This window comes from Stegostoma tigrinum, chromosome 42 (genome assembly GCF_030684315.1).
Source record: "Stegostoma tigrinum isolate sSteTig4 chromosome 42, sSteTig4.hap1, whole genome shotgun sequence".
In the NCBI taxonomy this organism is placed as follows: Eukaryota; Metazoa; Chordata; class Chondrichthyes; order Orectolobiformes; family Stegostomatidae; genus Stegostoma; species Stegostoma tigrinum.
This window is the reverse complement of record NC_081395.1, coordinates 3152658-3179372: the sequence shown is the minus strand read 5'-3', so window position 1 is coordinate 3179372 and position 26715 is coordinate 3152658. Positions and strand designations below refer to the sequence as shown.

At 43.7% G+C, this 26715-nt stretch overlaps 1 protein-coding gene across 3 annotated transcripts in view; it reads right to left on the bottom strand.

The window, feature by feature from the left end:
• mta2 (metastasis associated 1 family, member 2) overlaps positions 1-26715 on the bottom strand; it is a 69960-nt gene that overhangs the window by 41663 nt on the left and 1582 nt on the right. For 2 of the 3 annotated variants that reach the window (XM_059641642.1, XM_059641644.1), the window contains exons 2-4: positions 16521-16588; positions 10567-10663; positions 772-889 (exon numbers count right to left, since the gene is read on the bottom strand). In XM_059641642.1, coding sequence (XP_059497625.1) covers positions 772-889; positions 10567-10663; positions 16521-16588 — 283 coding nt within the window. The remainder of the gene's footprint in view (positions 1-771; positions 890-10566; positions 10664-16520; positions 16589-26715) is intronic. The other variant, XM_059641643.1, reaches the window with a different exon arrangement.

Below are 26715 nucleotides of genomic sequence, written 5' to 3'. Positions count from 1 at the left end.
CCCATACAATTTTATGGACCTTTAGTCTGTATTTATGTAAAGCAAATTTTGTCCGCATAAGACGGCACTATACAAGTTCAGAGCTGGGTGAGACATCAGAAGCTGGCTCTCCCTTCTCAGAGAACAGTGGGTTTCTCGTGTGGTGGACACTACTTTGTCAAATTCTTTCAAGCCAGAGCTAGACCCATTATAATTTAACCAAACCAAATTTCTAGTTGGGGAAGTGATCACCTCCTCCAAAAACCAGGCATCTTGATCCTGCAAATCAATCAGCTTGGCCAGGGCCCGTTTCTAAGGACAGAGAAAAATACCTAAGGTTCAAGTAGGCTGGGTTTATACCCATCTCTTATATGAGATTACATGGCTCAGAGGAGGGTGCAATATCTCACAGCAGTGCTCCTGACCACCTCTGTATGTCGCTCCATCCAAAAGCAAGGGTTAGTGGAAAAGTGGCTGGTGATCAGAAGTAGGAATTCTGGTCCACTGAGGAGGCAGGAATGTTCCTTTCATCAAGGACCTTCACTTTGTGACACTGGAAATCCTCATGGAGACAATCACACTCCTCAAAAAAAGGTTTCAAAATGACTTTCATGCAATTATTCACCTCTGGCTTCAGCCTATATTAATCAACACACTATTTCAAATAACTGACCAGGAACTTCATAGAAATGCACTCATTCTTGGGCACAAATAACATGATGTCTGCCCAAGCAGCAGACTCAATCCCAATTAGTATTATTTGATGACTATCTTTTGAAGATGCTCAATTACCTGATGTGTGTGGCAGGGAGGGACTCAAACTGACGTGACAGGAAGAGCTCTCTGTGTTTGAGTTGGTGCCGTTCCTGATCCACCAGAGCTGGCTGCTTCGAGTCTTCTTCAAACTCTCCTAATAACAGAGTGAGTAATAAGAATGAGAGCCATTCAACACATCTTCGCCATGCTGCTGCTCATGATACACCCAAGCACCCCACTCAACTTCATCTCACCCTATCATCACACCCTTCAATTCCTTTCCCCCCTTGTGTTTATCTGATTTTCCTTAACAGCATCGACACTGTTCACCTTTGCCTGTAATTGGCAGTTCTACACCCTCAGGGTTAAGAAAGAACTTCTCCTGAATTCCCCATTGGATTTAATAGTGACTGTCTTGTATCCATGACCAACTCATTTCGGTTTCCTTCACAAATGGACCCATCATTTCCACATTTATCCTACTGACACTATTCATAATTTTAAAATTCCTATATTTTCCAGGGGAGAAAGCCATAGTCTGTTCAGTTTAACAGATACACCTTTCAGTAAAAAAAAATTAAGAATTATTTTCTCTTCTTTCTCAGAATATAAATACAAAAATAATTCATGTATGCATGTTTAACATGTTTCCTTGCTTTGGATACAATGCTCAGTTTTTAAAAAGAACTCAATTTCACATTTAAGTGCACAGCGAATTAGACAGGACACAGGAATATTTTCGCTTGAACATAATACGTGGTTAGATCACATATGTTGGACCAAAAAAGTACTGGGGCATTTCTATAACTTACCTAAATATAACACAGAGATTGAGTGATTTCTGTAGAACTCAGTGTAGTATGTGGTACTGGACCACCCACAGAAAGATTCCAGATGTAATTTCCCAAGCAATGCTGGAGTGAACCTGATTTAGTGGAATCGGCCTTCAGTGTCAGAATGATGCTACACACAGACTAGAGGAACTACGACTCATATTCCACCTTGGCAGCCAACACAGCCTGATGGCCTCAACATGGAATTCACCTTTCAAAATCTCCTCACTCTGTGCTTCATCCTCAGTCCAACCCTCCCTCTCAACCTACCTCCTTGACCTGGCATTACCTGTCTATCTTCATTTCCAACTATCCGACCCACACTTCCCACTAATCAATCCCCATCACCCACTACCTGCATTCACCTGTCACCATCCCACCTACCTTTCCCAGCCCCACCCATTCTCTTTGTATTTATTTCTGAGCTGCCTTCGCCCTCCCTAGTCCTGATGAATAGTCTAGAATTTGCCCAGCCTGAAGTATTCCTCCAACTCCACACTGTATTGGCTGACTTAGTGGACATTCCTCGTTCCAATGAGTCAGAATTTGTGGGTTCAAGTCCCCTCCCTGTTAGATTAAGATAGCAAGCACCAGTACTGAGGTAGCATTGCACTTTCAGAGGGTTAGCTTCTCATATGAGGTGGCAAACCATGTCCATGGATAGCTTCTTAGTTGGATATAAATGATCCCGCAACCACTATTAATCCCTTAAACACTAATTAAAAACAGGTCATCTTGTCATGACTTCATTCCTGCTTGGGGAAGCTTGTATCAGACAACTTGGCTTCTGCATTTCCCACTATACAGTTAGTACCTTTCAAAAGGATTGTCACGTTTTGAAGCACTTTGGGTTGCCTGAGATGGTGAAAGGCAACAAAGAAATATAGGATATTTCTTCAGGTTGGTTTATTTCAAATGTTAGCATGATTTTTTTGCTAGAGAATCAGAAACTGCACAAGACCATAGGAATAACATCCCACAATTTTCCTTGCTCCAGCATCCCTACAGTAAGGCAGCAGGACTTCCTCCTCAATACCCAGGACAACTGAACACAATCAGCACTGCTCCCTTTCCTATTGGAATTTATTTCACACATAAAAGCAGCAAGAAAGAGTTGCTTCACAACACTAATCCCAGTGGGTAGTTCAGTACAGTGGTTTATGTTGGTAGGCTAAGAATCTAAAGACGACTCCAATCCCACCACAGCAGCTGGGATAAAATCTGAGTTAATTAAATAAATCTGGAATTAAAGAGCCAGAATCAGTAATGGTGGCTGTGAAACTATCAGACTGTTGTAAACATACATCTGGTTCACAAACTTCCTTTACATCCATATGTGACTCCAGGCCCACAGAAATGTGGTTGACCATTTAGTGCCATCCGGAACAGTTCAGCGAGGCACTCAATTGCACCAGACCACTCACCACAGATTGCAACAGTTCAAGGTGGAGGCAGCTCTCTGTCAACCCGGAAGGAAATTAGGGACATTGACCAGCCAGTGTTGCCCGTATCTTGTGAATTGAGCTTTAAAAACAAATGCTAAGTGCATATTTCTCTTAAAAAGCGGAAAGAAATATTAAACTTTAAATTGCTGGAAAACTCAGGAGGTCTGGCAGTATTTGTGCAGAAATAGCAGATGTTTCGAGTCCTGTGGCCCTTCCTCAGAACAAGATTTTCTAGCAATTTCAGTTTTTGTTTCTGATATCTAGCATCTGCAAGTTTTTTTTTAAAAAAGCAAAAAACAGCACATTGATTAGAAGCAAAATAATTGACTTTAACGTCTTTGGCCTTTGAGAGGGTCAGAACAGGCATGGTCAGAGGAGAAATTAGTCAGGGCTTCCAACTCCTGAACTCTATGACAAGTTGAAAAGTTGTGACCAGGAGGAGGTCAGGAAGGAGTTCCCTCCCCCCAAAACTGCAACACAAAAGGCCAGGCCCAGCAAGCAGCAAAATTTAAGCGCGTGGGCGGGGAGCGGAGGGAAGAGACAGAAAGGGTTTTTGATTGGGGCAGCAATCAAACCCGATTGTCAAACAAATTGGCTCCTGCTCAGAGATGTTTTCCTCACATTTTATACATATAGGAGAGGATAATGTTTGATCTGACTGTGCTGACTCCCCACCCCACCCCTTCATCTGAACTCACTAGTACAAACATGTCAGGCACATTTATATCAAGGAAAGGGATTAAAATGAAAATGGACACTACAGCAACAAAGGCCCCTGCTGACCTTGATCAGGAAACCCTGTTTTAATCTGGGCGGAACCTCTCAACAAATGTGTCCTTAACCCTTTACGCTCGCGTAGCTGACAGTGCAGTCACACAAAGTCAGACACAGCCCCTGCTTGTGAAGTCCTGAAACCCCTTATTGATTTGCGCCTTAACCCCACCCATTCCTTCCCCACTTATATGTGTATGCCTACGCACATGTGTAAATATAAAGAGCCCTTTATTAGATTAACCCTGAATGAGCCAAAGATTAATGCTACAAAGTGTGATTCCCAGCATGGGCCTCAGGCCATAGACAGCCCACACACAAACTGCTGCGTACTCTACGTAGACTAGTTAAGGGCTCTCACATCACAACCTCAAGCTTCCTGTACTGAGATGCATGTTTAAAAAAAAGCACCACTGGTACACAAGTCTGTGACAGCATGTTAACCTGCAGTTTCACTGTTTTTTTTAAGTTAACAGCACAACAGAAGCTGAGGTTTTGTACATAGGCATAAACAGACATTAAACCTCAGTTTTGTCTAACTGGAGTCCACGTCTCTCCACATGTTTCATATGTTTGTTTCATACGCTTGTTCCTATGTTCGTGCAGATACATATTTGAAAACAAAAAGGTTTGATAAAATCTTGGCCACATTTTCCAAATCAAGTGCAATGGCAGAAGAAACATTGTTGGGTTTTAAAAAAGTAAAAATAGAAGTTCATTGTTGATTAAATGAATTCAGTTACTGTGGCTGTGAAGAAACTGAGAAATTAGAGACGACAAGTCAGCCCTTTGAGCCTGTTCTACGTTCACTTAGGTCAAAGCTGATCTGTCCCTTAAATCTATCACCCTACCTTGGTTGCTTAGACATCAATACCTCTCCCAAATGGAAATCTGTCAATCATAATTCTGCAAGGTTCAACTGACCCACAGATCTTCCAGATTTTCAGTACTGTTTGTGACATTGGGGGTGTTGCAGTGACATACATATCCTTCAATGACCTTGCTCCAATGTCAAGCTTACTGCTCAAGTTAAATATGTTGTTCTGAGTGTCACCTCATCCCTGCCAATTAGCCCATGCATTTGCTTGAACCAGTTCCAGCAACCCCCCAACTCACCATAGAGAGTACTTTCTTTCCTCACTGCAAATAAGCTGGCATCTGATGGGAACGGTGCGGCAGAATAGGCAAAGAGGAAATCAGGCTGTGTAATGGCCCCCGATCATGTTAAATGAAATAATATTGGTAGTAACTGCACCTCAACATTGAAACAGTAACTGCTCAACACAGCACTCAGCTATCATGAGATGAATCCGTTCAGGACACCAGGAGATCTACCTAACTGTCTTAGGTGACAGAGATATGGGAACTGCAGATGCTGGAGAATCCAAGATAACAAAGTGTGAAGCTGGATGAACACAGCAGGCCAAGCAGCATCTTAGGAGCTTCACACTTTGTTGTCTTAGGTGTCAGCTGCATTTCTTTTAGTGGGATTTTCACGTCTGATTCTGAAAGGCATCGGTTAAAGCCGAAGTTCAGAGATTGGAGGATACAATCTAAACCTGATATCCTTATTGGCAGCAGAAAGGGTGTGGAGGGGTCAGTGCTGAGGGAGCACCGTACCGTCAGAAAACCAGTATGTATCGATTACCACACAGTCACGGGGATGAGGCATCAGAGAGTGTGTACTGTCAGATAAGGTCAGAAATAAGGATGTACCATGCCACCTGGGGACAGGCCCACACCTGAGGGTGCACTGTCCTGTCAGGAGAGTCAATGCTGTGGGAACGATGCCGTATTGGAATGAGCATCTTTCAGTTGAGCCAACGTCCCATCTGCCATATGAAGCTGATATCGGTGATGCCAAATTTAAAGAACAGAGTTCTCCCTGATGTCCTGATGCTAATAGTTATCCTACACGTTACCATAGAAGACTGACCAGCTCGTCACTCATCAGGATATCATATCAAAATAGGAAAGGTTAATTACGGTGGCAACACTTCTGCATTTGTGCAGGTTAGCCCCTTGTTCTTACCGACAAGGTCCATTGTTAGTGGGTGCGTCAGTCTATTGACTGAGGATTGATGGGCTGCTCATTGATGTTGTGCAGATGGGTGCACCACTGGCAAATAGTTTCATAGGCACCCAAAGGCCGTCTCTTTAAACAGAACGCCTAGGTGGGGGTGGAAAGTGATACACTGCAGAACTGCCGTCAGAACTAGAGATCTGGCTGATTTATTGTGAGCTGGTGTGGGACATTGGATTTTCTGGACAATTGGATTTTCTGGACTTTGTGACTAAACAGGCATCACCCTCATCTACCAGGCTGTTAGAGGAGTTTTCTCACATTTTCACGCAGAGGGTGGTGCATGCATGGAATGATCTGCCAGAGGAAGTAGAGGCGGCTAGAACCATTACAACATTTAAAATGCATCTGGATGGGTACACGAATAGGAAAGGTTTTGGGCCAAATGCTGGTAAGCGGGGCTAGATTTGTTTACGATATCTGGTTGATACGGATGAGTTGGACCGAAGGGTCTATTTCTGTGCTGTACGATTCTATGACTGCAGAGGCAAACAGAGATGTGCACCACCATCTATTTACCAACTGTTCCTCAGCACAATGTCCCAGACCACACTGTAAACACACTGTGGGCAGCCTGCCACCTGTCCCCTTCTCTAGCCATCAATTGGGTGGATGCAATAGTTTTGTTTTTTCCTCAGGAATGACTGGAAGTAAACCACAAAAATGGCTGTAGTGAGTAGAGGGTCATGGAGAGTTTCCACAAACAGTCTGCCTTTTAACATCAGGCTCCCTGCTATTAAACATTCTAACATGTTGCCTCAGGCAGCAGCCAATTCTCCAGAGATTGGGCCATGCACCCTGTGCAATTCTTCTTGAACATCACCCCCACCCACCCACCCCTCCCAAAACAAAACGCACTTGCTACATTTGCAGCTGTTGCTCCTTTTGCTTCAGAAAGCCTTTGATCAGCTCGTGAGGTACTCAATCCCTCTCATCCTGCTCACACAGTGCACAGGATCTCTTATCACTGCAGCAGAAAGTTTGTTGCTTCAGCATTGTCTCCTCGAAAGAATGAACTACTGGTGCTTGCTACCGTGGCACATACAAAAGCGTTTGAAGTCAATTACGGAACCATTTTTGGAAATGTGGTCACTGTTGCAATGTAGGAAAAGGACTTTATAAAATTCTAAGGTCATCCCTCAGCCTCCAACACTCCAGGGAAAATAGCCCCAGCCTCTTCAGCCACCCCCTATAGCTCAAACCCTCCAAACCCAGTAACATCTTTGTAAATCCTTTCAAATTTAAACATCTTTCCGACAGCAGGGAGACCCATAACTGAACACAGTATTCCAAAAGTGGCAATAACCAATGCTGCAAGATGACATCCCAACTCATATACTGTATGCTCTGATGAAGGGTCTAGGCCCGAAACGTCAGCTTTTGTGCTCCTGAGATGCTGCTTGGCCTGCTGTGTTCATCCAGCCTCACATTTTATTATCTTGGAATCTCCAGCATCTGCAGTTCCCATTATCTCTCATATACTGTATGCACTGGCCAATAAAGGCAAGTGTACCAAATGCCTTCTTCATTAGCCTGCTTACCTCTGACTCGACCTTCAAGGGGGCACCTGTACCCCAAAATCTCTTTGCTCTGCAACATTCCCCAGGACCCTAGCATTGAACGTATAAGTCGTGCCTTGATTTGCCTAATCAAAATGTAGCACCTCACATATATCTAAATTAAACTCCCATTTGCCAGTCCTTTGCCCATTAGCCCATCCGATCAAGGTCCCAATGTACTCTGAGGTAACCTTCTTCACTGTCCACTACACCACCAATTTTGGCATCATCTGCAAACTGAATAACCATTCTTCCTATATTTATATCCAAAGCATTTATATAAATGATAAACAGCAGTGGGCCCAACACCAATCCTTGCAGCACACCACAGGTCACAGGCCTCCAGTCTTTTTTGTTTACTTTATTCATTCACAGGGTGAGGGCATCGCTGGCTGGGCCAGCTTTTATTGTCCAGTCCTAATTGCCCAGAGGGCGGTTATGAGTGAACCACATTGCTGTGGCTCTGGAGTCAGATGTAGACCAGACTAGGTAAGTACGCAGTTTCCGTCTCCTAAAGGACATTAGTGAATCAGATGGGTTTTTCCAACAATAGGCAATGGATTCGTGGTTATCATTTGACTCTTAATTCCAGACATTTATCTGCTGTGGCAGGATTTTAACCCAGGTCCCTAGAACATTTCCTGCGTGTTTGGATTAACAGTCCAGTGATAATACCACAGTTGGAAACACAGGATGCTGGTGGGGGAGGGGGTTACTGAGTGACACTGAGAGGGAGCTAGATTAATATCAGTTGAGATAGTCAGTGATACAGGGCTCTGGGGCGTGGGTGGTAATACTGAGTGACAGAGAAAGGGAGCTGGATTAACATCAATAGAGATATAGTCAGGAACACAGTGCACTGGGGGAACAAGGGTTACCAAATGACTGTGAAGGAGCTGGATTAATGTCAGCAGATACGCAGTCAAGGTGCTGGGGTGAGAGGGGGCTGGAGTAATATCACTAGTGGTAAAAATATGGAACTTGCTGCTTTATAGAGTTTTTGATGCACAATGCATTAGCTTAGTAATGAGAAGCTTGATACAAACAACAGAAAGTAAGACTAGTGGAATGCTATGATTTATAACAGAGGAATTGAACACAAAAGTAAAAATGTCATGGATAACAAGGTGTAGAACTGGATGAACGCAGCAGGCCAAGCAGGAAGGCTGACGTTTCAGGCCTAGACCCTTCTTCAGAAATGCCCATTGCTGAAGAAGGGTCTAGGCCCGAAACGTCAGCCTTCCTCCTCTGATGCTGCTTGGCTGCTGTGTTCATCCAGCTCTACACCTTGTTATCTCTGATTCTCCAGCATCTGCAGTTCCTACTATCTCAGTAAAAATGTCATGTAGCAGTTTTGTAGGGCACAGGTAAGATCCCATCTTGAATACTGTATGTGATTTTTGCTTCCTTATTTAAGGAATGATATAAACACATTGGGAGGGAGACCAGACATAACTTCCTAGATTTATACCCGGAATAAGCAGGTTATTGTATTTTAAAAAATAGTTTCCACTGAAATTTAGAAGAGTGAGAGGTGACCTGTTTGAAGTGTATAAGATCCTGAGTGGTCTTGAAAAGGCAGACACAGAAATATTGTTTCCTTCTATAAGACTGTCCAGAACTAAGGGTCACTAGTTTAAAATTAGGAACTTCCCCCCCTAGGACAGAGATGAGGAAAAATATTTTCTGCTCAAAGCTTTGTGCAATTTTGGAACCTCAGCTCAGGTGATATTGGAGACAGGGTCATTGAATATGTTTAAGGCAGATGTAGACAGACTTTTCTCATGCAGGGGTATCAGAGGTTATTGGGGGTAGTTGGGAATGTGAAATCTAAATTATGAACAGATCAGCCATGATCTTATTCAATGGTGGAACGGACCCCATTCAGTAGGCTGAATGGCCTACTTTTGATCCTAATTTGTGTGCTCATATCTAAGAGAGAGGCAGGATGAGGAGAGGCAACAAAAGTAGAAAGAATTACTTAGGCAAACCATCAACCCTGCTATCATCATCTGTGATCCCTCAAAGTTGTTGGCCACTCAACTTTATAGCCAGTTAGAATGGATCAACGCATGCAAGACACCTTCCTCCTATGAAACCACACTCTATCACTGTTTCAGAGGCAGTATTTCACTCATATTGACATACTTACAAACAACTGCTCTTCTGGTGGACGTCATTTATTATTTAAGGGAAAACATGAGAAACTAGCAAACTGCTCAACTGAATGAAAGTGCTCTATACCAACAGTGAAAGTAAGTTTTATTTCACAAGATTCAACGGAATATCTTTTTGAAAAAGTATGTAGGATGTAGACAGGATGAAGTGATTTTTATTCTGACAAACTAACTACAGTATAACAGTTCCACAGCTAGATGCTGTTAGTTCTTTATTTTATAAAATTATTTACTTTGCCCACACAGATAATTACAAACTGCTAACCATCGGACAGTCTTTAAAACACAGAATAGAAATGTGCAACGTTTCTTAATTTAAAAGTTATTTATTTAGAAGAACATTGGTTTATCAGAAAAGCAGGTATTCAGTGAGGTGTAACATATGGTGCAATATTCCCACTGGCAATAATGTGCACTGGGAATGCAGAAATGGAAAGAGGCCAATCAGCTCCCCAACCCCCAACCTGAGCCTCTTCCACTATGCAATTAGATCCTGACTGATCTAATTTACCCTCCTTAATCATCTTAAACCCTTCAATTGTCCCTTAATTTTCTACAATCAAGGGAACACAAGCCTAGACTATGGACCCTGTCCTTGTAATTTTAGCCTGGTTGACCCTACCTTCATTTTGGTGAATCTGCACTGCACCCATTCCAAAGTCAGTATTTCCCTCCTCAAGTGTAGTGCCCAGAACACGGTACTCTAAATGGAACAAAACTCCTGCTTACACCACACAAGTACTCGAGCTGTGAATAATTTCTCTCACTGAGCTGCAGGTTGAAACCAAACATCAGCCATGAAACGTCCTACATTTAAACAAAGCCAATCCATGGCACTAACAGCCAGCCTTGACTTTCAAACGGAACACCCTCAGACATTACTGCTGCTGGATCAGATAATATTTGAGCACCCCTGTGTCCTCACCACCCACACATGCCCCAGATGAATCACAAGGTACTCACGTGCATGGTTGTCTGCGAGACCGTTAAGGTTGCTGGAAATGTCTCTTCTCCGGTACAGACACACAACCTTAGCTTCTACGTTGCCACTGCCGGTCTGCTTAAAACAAAATTAAATCCAGTTTGCATGCTGCATAAAGTGGTGGGATGAAACTGAGTGTGTAACTTGCCCACTCAATAAACACTGCTCATCAGACAACACCTGTATCAACACCTGTACAAATCTTCTCAAAACTCGCTACCTGTATCAAAAGTCAAAAGGTTTCACACAAGAGTCGCACTCCAGGCACTTTAGCATGTAATTCAGACTGAATTTCCAGCATGATACAAACAAAGTGATGAACTTTTGGAAAGGCCATTTCTTCCTTAGAAATCAAACAGAGAGCTTGCCTGCCATCAAGGGGTGTGAAGGAATTCACACCCTCCATTGGAAGAGAAGGAGGCAATTATCACCGGTACTCTTCACCAACATCATTAAAAAATAGGTGATCTGAACCACCATATTGTGCTCCTTGCACTGAAATGGACAATTCACTTCAAAAAACACTATTGGCTGTGAAGCCCTTTGAAATGTCCTCAGGTCACAAAAAGTGCCAAGAAATACACATTTTGACTCTTTTCTTCAGAGTCATACAGCACAGAAACAGGCCTTCGGTCCAAGAACGTGCCGAACATAATCCCAAACTAAATGAGTCCCACTGCCTGCTCCTGGCCCATAACCCTCCAAACTTTTCCTGTTCACGTGCCTATCCAAATCACTTAAAAGCTGCAATCGTAACCATATTGACCACTTCCTCAGGAAGTTCATTCCACATTCAAACCAACCTGTGTAAAAAATTTGCCCCCATATCTTTTATATATCTCTCTTCTCTCACTGTAAAAACATGCCCCTTTGTCTCTAAATCCCCCATCCCAGGGAAAAGACATTTGACATTAACTCCAACTATATCCCCCATTATTTTATAAACTTCTACAAGGTCGCCTCTCAACATCAATGCCAGAACACCAATCACTCTCTGTGTTATCATTTCAGTTCAGAGGAACTGCAATGTTCACTGGCTCCTACAACGGCCCCCCAACCCCAGCTCTCTCCTCTCATTATTAGCTTCCTCTGCACTATGGCTGCACAGGCAGAAGAGCAGAATTAAGCCACACTCAGATCTATCATGATCTGAGTGAATGATAGAGTAGATTTAAGGGCCAAATGGCCTACTTCTGCTCCTACATCACTGCTGCAGCACCCTACCCAAGCAGTCATTTTTCACAAGCATCAAGTTGCTTGTTTCTTAATCCCCTGACACATGCACTGGCCAAGGATACTAAATGGTGACCTGGGCTGAAGCTTCCACCACCATGCCCTTCCTTCCTTTAGTTGAGTTGCTGACCAACAGCTACTCTTCTCTTGCCAGAGAATTATTTTACAAGAGTCATGAAAATGCTTTATGTTGAAGGTTGATTAGACTATTAAAGTTTTGAAGGAATGTTGAAATTAATTTATTTTAAGTTTTGTGGAAAAATCTGGCATGGTTTCTTTAGAAGAAACCATTGAAAGTTCACAGTGGACTTTGCACATTTCATTTAAAAACGCTTCCTGAAAAATCATGTGACTAGTCATAAGTGCTTTCTGCGCTGTAAATTCCTGCTGGGGCTTTTTTGAACAATAATTGGCTTGGAGAGGTACTTGTTTCAGCTGGTTCAGTTGAAGGAAACCCAAGAATAAGCTGAGTTGGAGGAAAGCTTATCAAGAACGTGCCCATCTGACCTCTCTTATTTTTGGAAAGAAAAATTGTCTTGTTGAGTTCAAGGTGAAACCTGTACATTCTTTCGAAAGAAGGCTTGAAAGAACAACTTGAGACAATATTTCCTGAGCAAGCCGCATCTGCAAGATTTCAGAAATATGATGCATGATGAGTGACTTGACCACGTCAACTGGAACACCAGGTTCTAGAGCATCCTACATTTAATTGTTTTGCCTTTGAGGATAATCAACCGGTCAAAGTGTTTTTTTTCAGAAAGCCAACTTCTACAGAGAAACCCGAACGCCTCCACTCGGCTCGCAATAAACAACTGCACCTCCCAGTCGCAAACCATTTCAACTCCCCCTCCCATTATTTAGATGACATGTCCATCATGGGCCTCCTGCAGTGCCACAATGATGCCACCCGAAGGTTGCAGGAACAGCAATTCATATTCCGCTTGGGAACCCTGCAGCCCAATGGTATCAATGTGGACTTCACCAGCCAAATCTCCCCTTCCCCCACCGCATCCCAAAACCAGTCCAGTTCGTCCCGTCCCCACACTGCATCCCAAAACCAGTCCAACCTGTCTCTGCTTCCCTAACCTGTTCTTCCTCTCACCCATCCCTTCCTCCCACCTCAAGCCGCACCTCCATTTCCTACCTACTAACCTCATCCCACCTCCCTGACCTGTCCGTCTTCCCTGGACTGACCTATCCCCTCCCTACCTCCCCACCTATCTTCTTTTCTCTCCATCTTCAGTCCGCCTACCCCTCTCTCCCTATTTATTCCAGAACCCTCACCCCATCCCCCTCTCTGATGAAGGGTCTAGGCCCGAAACGTCAGCTTTTGTGCTCCTGTGATGCTGCTGGGCCTGCTGTGTTCATCTAGCTTCACACTTTATTGTCTTGATTTCTTCCCTGCGGCTTTTTTTAAAAACAAAGAGCATGTATATGTTTTTGGGATATTTAAATTGATAAACTTTTTTGCTGCTTAAGTATAAATGTTCATAATGTTAAGGGAGGAGCAGCAAAAGAGACCCAAGACATCAAATAGCCATGAGCTGTTGTCTGTTGGAAGACAGACAGATTTTTGGAAAAAGATTTGCAAGGGTCAAAAGGATAAGATCATTCCCCGAAGGTGGAATGAAGAGGACTGGAGAAAGTTGGATGTATCTGGGGAGTCACTTGGGGAGTTGAATTGATGCAGGTGGTTATGCATTGAGTTTTCACTTGGGAACACTGGGTTGAGTCCAGACCAGCGGAGATGCAATTTTCTAGTCTCAGTTCTGAGTCAGTGTGGGTTGCAAATCCACTCCTTAGTTTACTTAATTGGCACTATATCCACAAACATTCACTCCTTCCAGAACTGACATTCAGTAGCAGCAGTGTTACCAATCTATAAGATACACTGCATAAATTAATCAAGGGTCTTTAGACACTACCTTCTAAACCCATGACATCCTGAAAGGCAAGGGCAACAGATATATGGGAATACCAGTGCATACAAGATCTCCTTCAAACCATCCTAACTTGGAAATATATCACTGTTACTTCAGTGTCACTGGGTTAAATTCTTGGAACTCCCTCCCTAATAGTTTTGTGGGGGTCTGTGCAGCAAGTGGACTGCAGCAATTCAAGAAGGCAGCTTACCACCACTTCCCCGAGGCAACTAAGATTGGCAAAAACTGCTGACCCAGTCAGTAATGTCCACACCCCACATAATTTAACAAAAGGCAAACCTGACCCAGAAAAGGCAGCAATTAGTTGTGTGCAAGACGGGAAAATGTCTTCTGGGGTTTGGGTTCAAGTGCAAGAGTCTTATTCCTGCAGAATGGAAAGAGTTCAACAACAGGGTGCACCACAGAATGGCAATAACGAGAATAAGACAACTACCCAGGAGATAAATTCCCCATTGACAATCTTCACACTCCTCCTACTCCAGCGCAAGAATAACAAAATCAGGCAGCAAGTCACTTGGGAATACTGTCATCTGGCATTACAGCAGCAGGGAGATTGACAGTGACTAGGGAGACTTTGTGCAGTAAAATGGAGAGGCAGCAGCGGCACAGTAAATAAGTCAGTCGATAAGCGCGTGGACACTAGCATAGACTAGTCAGGCTCAACAATCCATCTCTGGGCAATTGATTCTATTAAATTCAAGCACAAATTTTACTTCTGGTTAAAAATGAAGCAATTCTTTGGTTTATTTCTTTTAAATTTCCTGAGATTTGTAAAGACATTTTTCCCATAGGGGTGACAATGGCATAGGGGTAATGGAGCTGGGCTACTAATCCAAAGGTCCAGGCAAATGCTCTGGAGATGTGGGTTCAAAACCATCCAGCTTACCTAGTGAAACTTAAGTTCAATAAATAAATCTGGAATATAAAGAAGCTAATCTTAAAGATGGTGACCATCAGTTGTTGTAAAATTCCTTTTTGGTTACTAATGCTCTTTCAGGGAAGAAAATCTGCCATCCATACCCAACCTAGCCTGCATTTGACTCCAGACCATCAACTGCCTCAAAAATGGCTAACTGGACCAATCAATTCAAGGGCAATTAGGACGGGCAACTAATGCCGGCTTGGACATCCTATGAAAGATGTGGACACCTTATCCAAACGCATTTCTGTGTAAAGTCAACAGACTGCTCAAACATGAGAAGTATCAAACTGGACAAGTTCCCATCCTCCCATTCCTCATTCACTTTCCAGAGATCACGGGACAGTCAATTCTATACCCCAGCTTAGCAGCATTAAAACCAAGTGTAGTATCCAACAGGGATCAACTTCATTCAGCACAGAGCACCCGTGGACTGGACAACTGCTTGCTGGTCTTGTTCCTTTAATTTAGAGATGCGCAGCCCATGATGCTGATCAATCTGATAGAGTACAGAGTCAAAACCGAGACCATGTCTGTCCTCCCTTATATCTCGGGGCAAACATCTAACACTCAATCATCATCACAAGAAACCAGATGACCAAGTCATTAACACAATGTAGTTTGACAATTTAACTCAAAGGCAGGAATTCATCTCTACAAGGATCATGCGATGCTGAGACCTACCAAAATTGTCATGGATAGGCACATACCTGTCAGACAAATTGATGACAACAAGCTCAGGTGTGTTTTTTCCCTCTTGTTGGTTCCCTCACTGCCAGCCACAGATCCAGCCTAGCAGCTATGTCCTTTAGGATTCCGCTGACTCAGTCAATAATGCTGCTCCTGATCCACTCTTGGTGATGGATATTTAAGTAACCCACCCAGACTACTTTCTGCATCCTTGTCACCCTCAGTGCTCCCTCCAAATGATGTTCAACATGCAGGAGTGATTTATCATGACTGATCAGCTGCAAGGGAGGACGCTGGAGGTTTCCTACCCTTGTCTGACCAAATGCAATGCTGTTTCATGAAATCTGAAACCAATGCTGAAAACTCCCAAAGCAACTTCTTCCCGACTGTACACGACTGTGCTACCACCTCTGCTGGCGGGACAGAACATTGAGGTATGGTGGTGATCCCAATGTCTGGGATAAAGTCTCCAAGGCATAAATTTATGAGATTAACTATGGTGGGCTGTCGCTTGACTATTCTGTGAAACAGCTGTCATAATAACACTCTGTATGTTAATAAGGAGGACTTTGCAGGATCGACAGACCTGGTTTATTGAGGTTGATCATGAGAGGTCCATTTGAGTTTGTTTCCTTAGATCTTGTAGCAGTTTGATACAATCGAGTGGCCAGCTTGGCCACTTCAGAGGGCAGTCATGAGTCAACCATACTGCTGTGGATCCGAAGTCAATTGTCACATGGCCAGACTGGGTAAGGACGGCAGATTTCATTCCCTAAAGGATATTAAAGAACTAGATTTTATTTTGTCATTGGATTGACTTTTAATTCCATATCTGTATTGAATTCAAAGGTCATCCATCCTTTGGGAACACATGTACCCTGAGGATTTGACTGGGGTTGTGGATTATTAATCCAGTGACATCTAACACTACATCATCACCTCTCCACAGTACAGTTGATGTCACGTATCTGTCTCTTTCTCAAGGGAAAGGGAGCAGGTTGCCTGTCAGCCCTCTGATCTGTGAAGTGATAGAGGCAGGAGACGGAAATATGCATCACCCCATAAAACCACAAGTCAGTATTTCTTACTGTGCTGATACACATCTCCATCAGGTTCACACTGTACTCATTAAAGAATATAAAGCCTGTACCTTGTTCAGTTCCTCTATCCTTCGGATAAGGTATGGATTGCTGGAGGAGTTTTCAAAGTAAACATAATCTGGAAGAGACATACAACGACAGGATTAGGGAACACATGGCAAAACTGATTTTGTGTGTGTCTGCTCAAAGACTGAATAGCACTCTCAAAACTCTTGCCAGCACTTCTGCCACAGCAAAGCAAGGAGAATAGGCTGCTGTTCTTGGACCCTACAGTGAGCGCCAACTTGATGAGGGTACCCTCGATCTCTTTGGAATGCTAAGGGCACTGATTATGCACTTAGAGCTGAGCTGTCTAAAGTCAGCTAACATGCCACAGATTAGGGATCAAACCTGTGGCCTTGCTGGAGTACACAGCTCAGTAATATCTCCCTGTAAAACAGTGACCCACCGAGCCAAGTTCTTTTTCAGCTTGGAGATAGCAAGAACTGCAGATTCTGGAATCAGAGTGGAGCTGGAGGAACACAGCAGGCAGCATCACACGAGCATGAAACTTGATGTTTCAGATCAGGACCCTTCTTCAGAAATGGGAGGGAAGGGAGCTGGGAAATAAACCGAGGGGAGGGGTGGGACTGGGGAAAGATAGATGGGGTGGTATGAGAGGACCAGGTGGAATTCTGTCTTTATTTTTGTTGAGGGGGGGAAGGGGCTTGAGGGCAGAAATGTGAGAAATGAAAGAGATGCAGCTGAGGGCATTTTTGCTCACCGGCGGCAGGCGGGGGAGGATGTTGCATTCCTTGAAAGAGGAGGACACCTGGGATGTCCAGGAGTGGAGGGCTCCATCTTGAGAGCAGATGTGGCAGAGCCGGAGGAACTTGGAGTAAGGGATCACATTCTTGCAGGAGGGTGGGTGAGAGTTGTCGTCATCATCCAGGTACCTATGGGAGTCAGTGGGCTCGAAACAGATGTTGGCGTTGAGGCAGTACCAGAAATAGAGACGGAGGCAGAGAGGTCCAGGAAGCGGAAGGAGATATCAGAGATGGTCCAGGTGAATTTTTCAGCTTTCTGCTTGTTAGGACATCGTGCTAAACCAAGAGCCTATCCATCCCCTCAGCTTGGATGGAAAATCCCATGGTCATTGCAAAGTTTTTAGGTGCATTCTGAGATCACGAACAGACCAGCTCATCAGCATGAGTGATGTTGGTTGAGGTATAAATATTGAGGACAAGGAGAACTTACCCACTTGTCATCTAATGGTGGCTGAGAGATCTCTGTTAGTTCCAACTGAGGGGGCAGAAAAGGCTTCAGCTTAACATCTCATCTGAAAGACAACACCTTGGGGACTGCACTATTCCCTCAGACAGCAGACGTGAGCTGGGGGGGAGGAGGATAGGATTGTGGTTTGGAATGGTCCCTTAGAAGACAAGAAGCATCTCCTATTGGTAGCAATAAATGTAGACTGCTCCCGCTCCTTCCTTTATGTCACTGTGAGGTAGCAGTGCCAACCACTGAGCCAGTGTGAAGGACTGAGCTCAGTCAACAAGGAGACACAAAGAGCCCACAGTCAAACCAAGGGCATCCAACTGGATTTTGTGATCACATCTCTAATATAGGGTTTGAAACCATGACTCAGCCACAAGTGAGAGCTTTACCCACCTATCTACTATGTATGGAAAATTACCAGAGAAGGGTGATTAGCCAATAGATGGTTATAAAACTTGTTATATTAGTGGCTTCAAGAAACAGGGAATTTACACTATGGTCTGTAAAACATTCATCAAGCTCAGTCACTTTCTGTTGGTCTAAGTATATGACACAGACTACATTTATATAGTTTTAAAATCTACTTTTGTACTAATTTACCAATGTCTTAAAACTATTGTTGTCAACTAACAGTGGTATTCCAGACTAGGATTTATTTAGACATGAAGACACAAAGCAGCTACTTTCCTATCTCTGGATTCAGAGATTGAGAAGATATATCAATGTATGAAGGACTGTAGCGCTGGGCTGTTGACATCCTGGTTGTTCGCCATTAGCCACAGTTTGTACAACTAACCTCATTCCATCCACACATGCCTTCTCTATCTCTCCCTCATGCTGCTCTTTCTTCCTGTCCGTCTTGCTGTCATTTATATAACAGCATTTTATTCGACATTATGATAGTCTGAATTATAATTGAACAATCTTTTCAAAAGGATACATAAAGAGGGAGAACTCTAGTTATTTCCTGCTATATTTTTGACCTTGTAGAGATATTGATACAGTGCAAGGAGCAGCCAAGTCGCTGTCAGTCTATAGAAACATACAACTATAATTAGCCGCTAACTGACATCACTTTCCCACACAATATCTGAGCTTCAGCCTCTACTTACAAGCATATGAACAAGCAGAATAGACCAATGGATCCATTAAACCTGCTCTGTCATTTAATAAGATTATGGCTGATCTGACTGTGATCACACTACTGTTCTTTTACCTCCAGTAAACTTTAACTCTCATCAATTGAGAAACTCTTTAACTCGGACTTGATTATATTCAGTGATCCTCCACTGCTCATTGCAGAAGAGAATTTCAGAGTAATATCCAGAGAAGAAAATTTCATCTCAGTCTTAAATGGGAGATACCTTATGTTTAAGCTTGTCCCCTTGTTCTAGTCTCTCTCACACAAAGGGAAACATCATATCAGCATCCACCATGTCAAGCTCCCTCAGCATCTTACATTATTAACTCCAAAATAAACTTCCATTTCTTCTGAAATATAGATATAGGCCCAGCTAGTCCATGTATTCTTCTTAAGATAACTTCCCATTGCCATCCTAGGAATCAATCGAAAGAACCATCTCTGAACTGCTTCCAGTGCAATTACATCCTTAAATAAGGAGGACAAATTTGTAAACAGTGCTTCAAGTGTGGTCTCACTAATGCAGTGTACATCCTACTTTCATATTCCATTCCCCTTGCAATAAATACTACTATTCTATTTACCTTCCGAATCACTTGCTGCATTTGCATACTAACCTTTCGTGACCCGTGTCACACAATATACATTTCCCTCTCTATCTCACAATTCTGCATTCTCTCCATTTAAGAAGTACATTGATATTTTGTTCTCCCTACAAAAGTCACATTTCCTCACTTTATACTTAACCTGTTAATTTTTTGCCCACTCACTTAACCCACTTGATCCCTTTGTAAACTCATGCCTGACACATCCTATTCTCTCACATATCTGTGCATCTTATTGGTTGAACTGAGGCTATCATTGACCCTAAAGTGACAGACCAGGTTAGCAATCAATCTCTCTCTTAGCACGTCACATCACAATCTAAATCATTCCCCATGAGGAGCGTTATGGTACATCAGCTTAAAGAAATGTTAAACTGTGTGTTGCAAATGTTGAACAGTGCCAGGGATGAATTACTGAGAAAGACTGGAGAAGCCAAATGATTCTTTAAGAGCACACAAAGTTATGGATGCTCAAGCATTCTGGTGTTGACGCAATAATTGAGAAACTATTCCCAGTGGCAGGAGGGTCAGTAACCAAAGGGACACAGATTGAAGGTGACAGTCATTGGCCATTGCTCTAAACATCCCAGCACTTCATATGTTCCTCAATCTGTCAATCCAAAAATAAGAAAATAGCTGCCGTATGTCTTTACGTCTAACTAAACCACAAATTGGAACACCACTGTTCATGTCAGCAATGGTTTAAGATATTGATAAATTAGTATAAAAGTAGTTTTTACAAGTACATAAATGTGGTTTGTGCCATGTACTTATATCAACAGAAAGATTGACTGATCTTGATGAATGATACAGTACGCTGAGCAAAAAGGTGTTAGGAAATTGGAGAAATACTTGAAAAGGCTGTGGGGAATGAATGTGTGGGACTAATTGGATGAAAAGTGCTTGCACAGGCACAATGGGTTGAACAATCTCTCTGGCTGTGTACGTCTGATTCTCAGTCTAAATGTGCAAAGCAGGGAGACGGCGTTAGTTCAGTTGTCAATTCTATTACACACACACATGCAGATTCTTAATGAAGGCATTTCCACATCGAGTCTTCTTTCAGATATACAGTACATTGCCTTTGTATCATAAGAGTTCACTCCATGATTTTCCACTCCTTGCAGCCAGGATCTAGCCATTTTTCAGGAGCAATGAGTAAGGAGGATAAACAAGCTGGAAAGGTGAGTCATCTGGGAAACACTAACTCGGATTACAATCCAAAAGGAGAAGCAACAGTTTGGGTGAACTACTGCTTGAGATTTTGTTGCAAGGGCTAAACAATGGCCAGGACAACAGGATAAGACATACTGCAACCAAAGGATCTATTTAGGTTAACTAAGCCTTGGTTTACCATCTCATGTCAAAAGACTGCACCTGTGGCAGTACAGGGCTGCTTCACTACTAATCTTATAACAGTACCTAACCCCTGGCAGCACGTCATTCTTTAGATATTGGCACCACCGACAGCACTACGCCCCTCCAGTGCTGGCTCTCCTGGGACAGCACAGCACCCACCGCAATCCCCCACTCCACCGCAAGTGCTGGCCCTCCTGCGTTGGCCCTTCTGGGGCGGCCCAGCGCCCCCTCAGTGTGGACCCCCTGCGACAGCACTGTGCCTCCTCAGCGCTGGCCCTCCCAATAGTGCAACACAGCGCCTCCCTGAACAGCAGTGTCCCCTCAGCCCTGAGCCCACCCCTCGGATTGCACGGTACGCAGTCAGTGCTGAGTTCCCCCCCAACCACCCCCAATCTCCAGATGGCACAGCATTTCCCTCAGCGCTGACCCTCTGACTGTGCGGCATTTCCTCAGCACTGACCCTCTGACCGTGCAGAAGTGATATTTTGACAGAGCAACACTCCCTCAGGTCTGACCCTCTTGCAGCAAGGCCTTCCCCCAGCCTGGTCCTGGAAGCACGCAGATGGTTCAAATCCCTCAACCACGGAGATATGGCTGACAAAAACCCACAAGTAATTGTTAACGTCAAAGTGCAAGGTTCGAGTCTGGCTGCTCATCCGAATTCAGTGGCCCTATAGTAGTGTAGATTTGTAGATTTGCAGATGACTGCAAGCTCATCTCCAATGCCCTTACGATGTGATCAGCCTGCTCACTCTCAATGAACTGGTCTGCACACAAACAGGAGGTTCAGGGCCAATGGGATAGTCTAACAAGTATTGAAATCTTAGGAGAAGAGAGAAAATAAAAGCAATGAAAAAAAGGAAGAAAAAATTTCACAACAACTTATTTCTCATCTGGATGGTCAATAACAGCTGACAATACAGAGTGCAAAAAAGAAACTCTCAATAAGTCTTTTTTTTAATAAAAAGAGAAATGAAAGCCAACAGCTCGCTGGAGTCAATGAGGATGGATCAGCAGGACAGTCATCCACTATTCTAACCCCCAACTGGGGAAACAGGCATTCCAATATACCCAGATACACAGCATCATACACACAAAATACACACATGCGCGCACACACACAACTAACAGGGCAACCATTTCACGTGCTGCAGCACAATGACAGGAAGCCCTCTGTTAGATTTCACCACTCCACGGGTTGAAATCAATACACCCACCCCCTATTGAAACAGTAAGACAGCATTGCCTGTTATCACCACTGGCCACCACTACCACCAACAGCTCTATCACAAGCCAACCACTCCCATGCACAATCGGCTCATTGACTGCTACGTGGGCAAGGCAACAATTTGAACTGAAGTGCTTCTATATTGCATATAATTTGATGCGGGTCACAAAGGTATTCCCCTGCCCCTGCCCCTGCCACAATTTCCTCCCTCTCTCTCAAGGAAGTGACTCACAGTTCCTTGGGCAACACCCATTCTCCTCCAAGTGACCATTCTAGTATGCGTGCCTGGGGTAGTCAATGCACGAGTGTTAAATGTGTGCATCAACACAGTCACAGCGCACCCCATTCCTGCAATTCACTCATCAGGCCAACTCATTCAAATTTAATTTGAACCTTCCTACATCACTAAGTTAGGTCCCAGCTGGGGTATAGCATCCCCATGTTTCAGGAAGGATGTCAAGGCCTTGGCCTGAGCATGGAGGGAGATTTACTGGAACTGGATTAGGGATGAGGAGATTCAGTGAATGTGGAGACTAGGAACGTTGGGACTGTTCTCCTTGGAGCAGAGAGGAATAAGGAGAAAATTGAACTGACGTGTTCAAACTCATGTAGGGACTAAATCAAAGATTAGTGAGAAACTATTTTCAAAGGCAGTAGGGCCGAAGCCAGAGGGACACAGATTAAAGATAATTGTCGAAAGATCCTGTCAGGGAATGGAGAATGTTTATTTGATAATGCGAGTTGTTGTGATTTGGAGTGTGCTGTCTGAAAGGGTTGTGGAAGCAAAAGTATTTGAATGGGATAATAAGGTGTAGAGCTGGATGAACACAGCAGGCCAAGCAGCATCAGAGGAGCAGGAAGGCTGACGTTTCGAAAGGATCTAGGCCCAAAATGTCAGCCTTCCTGGTCGTCTGATGCGGCTCGGCCTGCTGTGTTCATCCAGCTCTACACCTTGTTATCTCAGATTCTCCAGCATCTGCAGTTCCTGCTATCTCTGATGGTATCTGACTGGGAATTGGATATAAAATTAGAATCACAAAGGCCATTCAACTTATCCCGCTTGGGCTATGATTATAATTACTACAAACTGTGGCTTTTTCTCTGTAACACTGTAAGATCTTCATCCTCAATGTTCTATCCAATTCCCCTTTAAATTATTTACAGAATCAGTTGTCATTTAAGGTCAACTATTCCAAATCTTAATGACTCCGAGAGGATTCTCATTTCCCCTGTAGATTTTTTAACCAAAGATTTTGCACCACCGACCTGAACACCAAAAGGAACAGGTTTTCAAAATCTACTCTGTCAAAATCTTTTATCATTTTGAGAAGGAAACAAATATGCAGAACGATGGAGATGGGGCAAGGGAAGTGGGAGTATAAGAGAGCTCTTTCAAAGGGTTTTGTTTTTCTATATTCATTAACGGATGAGGGCGTCGCAGGTTAGGCAGCATTTATAGCCCACCCCTAATTGCCCAGAGGGCAGTTCAGAGTCTGTGGGTCTGGAGTCACACGTAGGCCAGACCAGGTAAGGATGCCAGTTTCCGTCCCTAAAGGACATCAGTGAACCAGGTAGGTTTTTTCCAACTATCAACAATGGAGTCATGGTCATCATTAGATTCCTAATTCCAGATTTTTTCTTTTACTAAATTTAAATCCTACCATCCGCCACAATGGGGTTTGAACCCAGAGCCTTAGAATGTTATCAGAATCTCTGGGTTAACAGTCCAGCGATAATACCACTAGGCCATTGCCTCCCCAGGTATGATGGGCTGAATAGCGCTTCTCTCAGTGTGATTCTACAGCTGGCAAAGAAAAGGCCAAACCTCACTGCTGTCTTGGTTGTGGTTGTCTAACGAACAAAAAAAGCACCAAGCTAGAGCCCTTCCAGTCCCTGACACTTCAGATACACACAAACGAATTGTGTGATGGACAAATTTGACAAGGCTATGTCCAGAAAGACATTCTGCAAATCCTGAGAAAAAATGTATTTTAAAAAGCCAGTGCTGGGCTGGTGATAAAGGATCATTGCTAAGAGAAGAAATTAAGGACGTACAAAAGTCCAGCAACCCACCTACAGCAGTGGGCTCCAATCATAATTATGTTAAAGATCACTCAAACAATTAGCAAATATAACCCTCAACCTTTTTACAACACAGGACCGCTCCAGGGCAATACCACTGCAAACGCAGACCCGCTCCCAGGCAGCTGCATGCCCTGGCAACCCCCCTGCAAATGCAAGCCTGCTCCAAGGTGGATTCCCTATAAACTCTGACCTGCTACCAGGCAGCTTCCCTCTAAACAGTGACCCGCCACCAGGAAGCTTCACTATAGACACTATAAACTTCCTGACAAACACTGCTCTGCTTCTGGGAGCAATGCCTAGAAACACAGGCCTACTCCTGGACAGTCTCCCTGTAAACACAGACCTCGTCCCAGTCAAATTCCCTCTAAACACGGACGTGCTCCTGGGCAGATTCCCTGTGAACACAAATCTGCCCTTCAGGAGTCTGTAAATACCCAGTCCTGCTGGTGAAGTTCATAACATAGCCCCAATGTGACATGTTAACAATAGCAACTTAAGCTGATCAAGCACTGCAGTCAGTCAGGGCACAGGACAGTTGGGTGTGCAGCTGCACGATTTAGAGACAAGTAAGTCATATAGGAGAGCAAAATTAAACAAGTGAAAACTATTTTGCCTTCACCATGACATTCTCACGTCAGTCCAAGACTGCTTCAGACAAAAGGCAAATTTCTTCACATGTAACACTCAGTCCATTGTGCAGAATCCCTGGCAGGCACTTTGTCGTCCAGGTGAGCCCCTGGATGGATGTTTAATCCCTGGTTTGGGTTGGTGCTGTAAGTGGAAGAGAAAGTTCTAGTTTATTTATTTCCCTGTGTTGACCTTGGATTTTCTCACTTCTCCCAGGACAGTATGTAGTGAATACGTACATGCATGGGTGAAAGGACACAACTTCTACCCTAGGAGTGATACGAAACGACACAGCACTTTGGGTTAAGAAGGGGATAAGGAGAAAGAATCACAGTATTACGCATCGTTCATAGCAGTCCATAAATGTAGTACGTGAAAGAGGGGGCTACAGCAGCTTGAGACTACCCGTTTTCTCTCTCTCTCTCTCATTGACTCTCAATTTGAGGACAATCATTTTACCCTTCCAGGTCAACTCTTGCCAATTAGCTGGCCAGGATTCCTTGGTAGGGCAAAGATGGACTCCCAGGTAGAGAGGCTGAATGGTATCGCACACGAAGTACCAGAGCTCCTTTAGAGGGAGTCCACCTGCCAGTGAGCGACCAAAGGTCCCTAAAATTTACTCCAGTTGATACTTGCCGAGGACGATGCCACAGGGTAGACCTCTGGCACTTGCGCATCCTCCGTAAGTCAGCCGGGTCCGTGAACATGCAGAGCACGTCGCCAGCATGTACTGAAAGAAACACCCCCAGCCCACATCAAGGCTAATAGACTGCAAAGACACACAGCTGTTCGAGACTCTATACATGCCCCCACCTTTGGCATCCTGTCACAGTCAAAAGCCAGTCGCTCCTTAATTTTCCGATTCCCTCTCATGGGCAGTGAGGCCATCAAAATTTTGTATCTTCTTCACTCTGTAAAACCACAAACATCCCCTCGACTCAGAAGCACCCGCGACCCAACCACAAGTTTTCTTGACAAGTTGTCCATACCAGGTGAATTTTTAAGTTCCCCAACTATGATTTGTCCCTGGTCCTTCAGCAGTCTCTTGTACTTGGTCAGGATTCAAGTTGGTTGAGAGAGATTTTTGGTACATTATTAGGGCCACAGCTGCTCTGAACAGAGAATTTGCATCTTGTTTTTCTGACTGGGATTTTAGACAGGAACCTTTCAAAAGTCAACCTCAGTTCACAAAACTTACAAACTACACCTCCACATGCTCCCCAACCCCCAAACACAGTGGTCATGGAGTTGTATGGCTCTGGCTTGATACATCCTTGATTCTTTTTAGCTCTTACTCCACACAACATCAGAGCCTTTTTGATCCACTGATCTTTAAACCTTGAAATGTTCCTTCCTTCCATTTTATCCCTGACTGTATGTTATTATTCCCACCCCAAAATGACTGCTGTTGCCTCTATCCTGACTCATCTCGACTTTCATTCCAGCAGTTTCACCTCTTTCCTCAGCTTGCCCGCATGTTGTAAGAATTTCACGTATACATTTGTCAGTTTTAGCCTCTAATCTCTGGCTTTTATTTCATATTTCCTGATTGCTGCTTATCACTGAGAACCCAACTCTCCTTGTGCCAGGTCTATCCCAATGAGGTATACAACTAAACATGCCCACCAAACCCCCTCCCCCAACCTGAACTTCTGCCAAAATCTACAAAAATCTGACAACATACCCCCACCTCCAAACCCCTTTTTGACTATTACCTAATTTTATTTGGCAAGTATTCTTGTGTTTGAAATCCTTCTTTAGCTTATCATACAAATTTTGTCATTATGCCATCCTTATTTCAATTTCAAATATTTGTTCAGCACCTTTACATGCTGACCCTCTTTTTAATGTTTCCTGACCACAGAGCCCTCCACTGATCCCTAAACACTGACTTACTCCTAACTTTAATCATAAGCCCACAACTTAATCATCACCTCCAC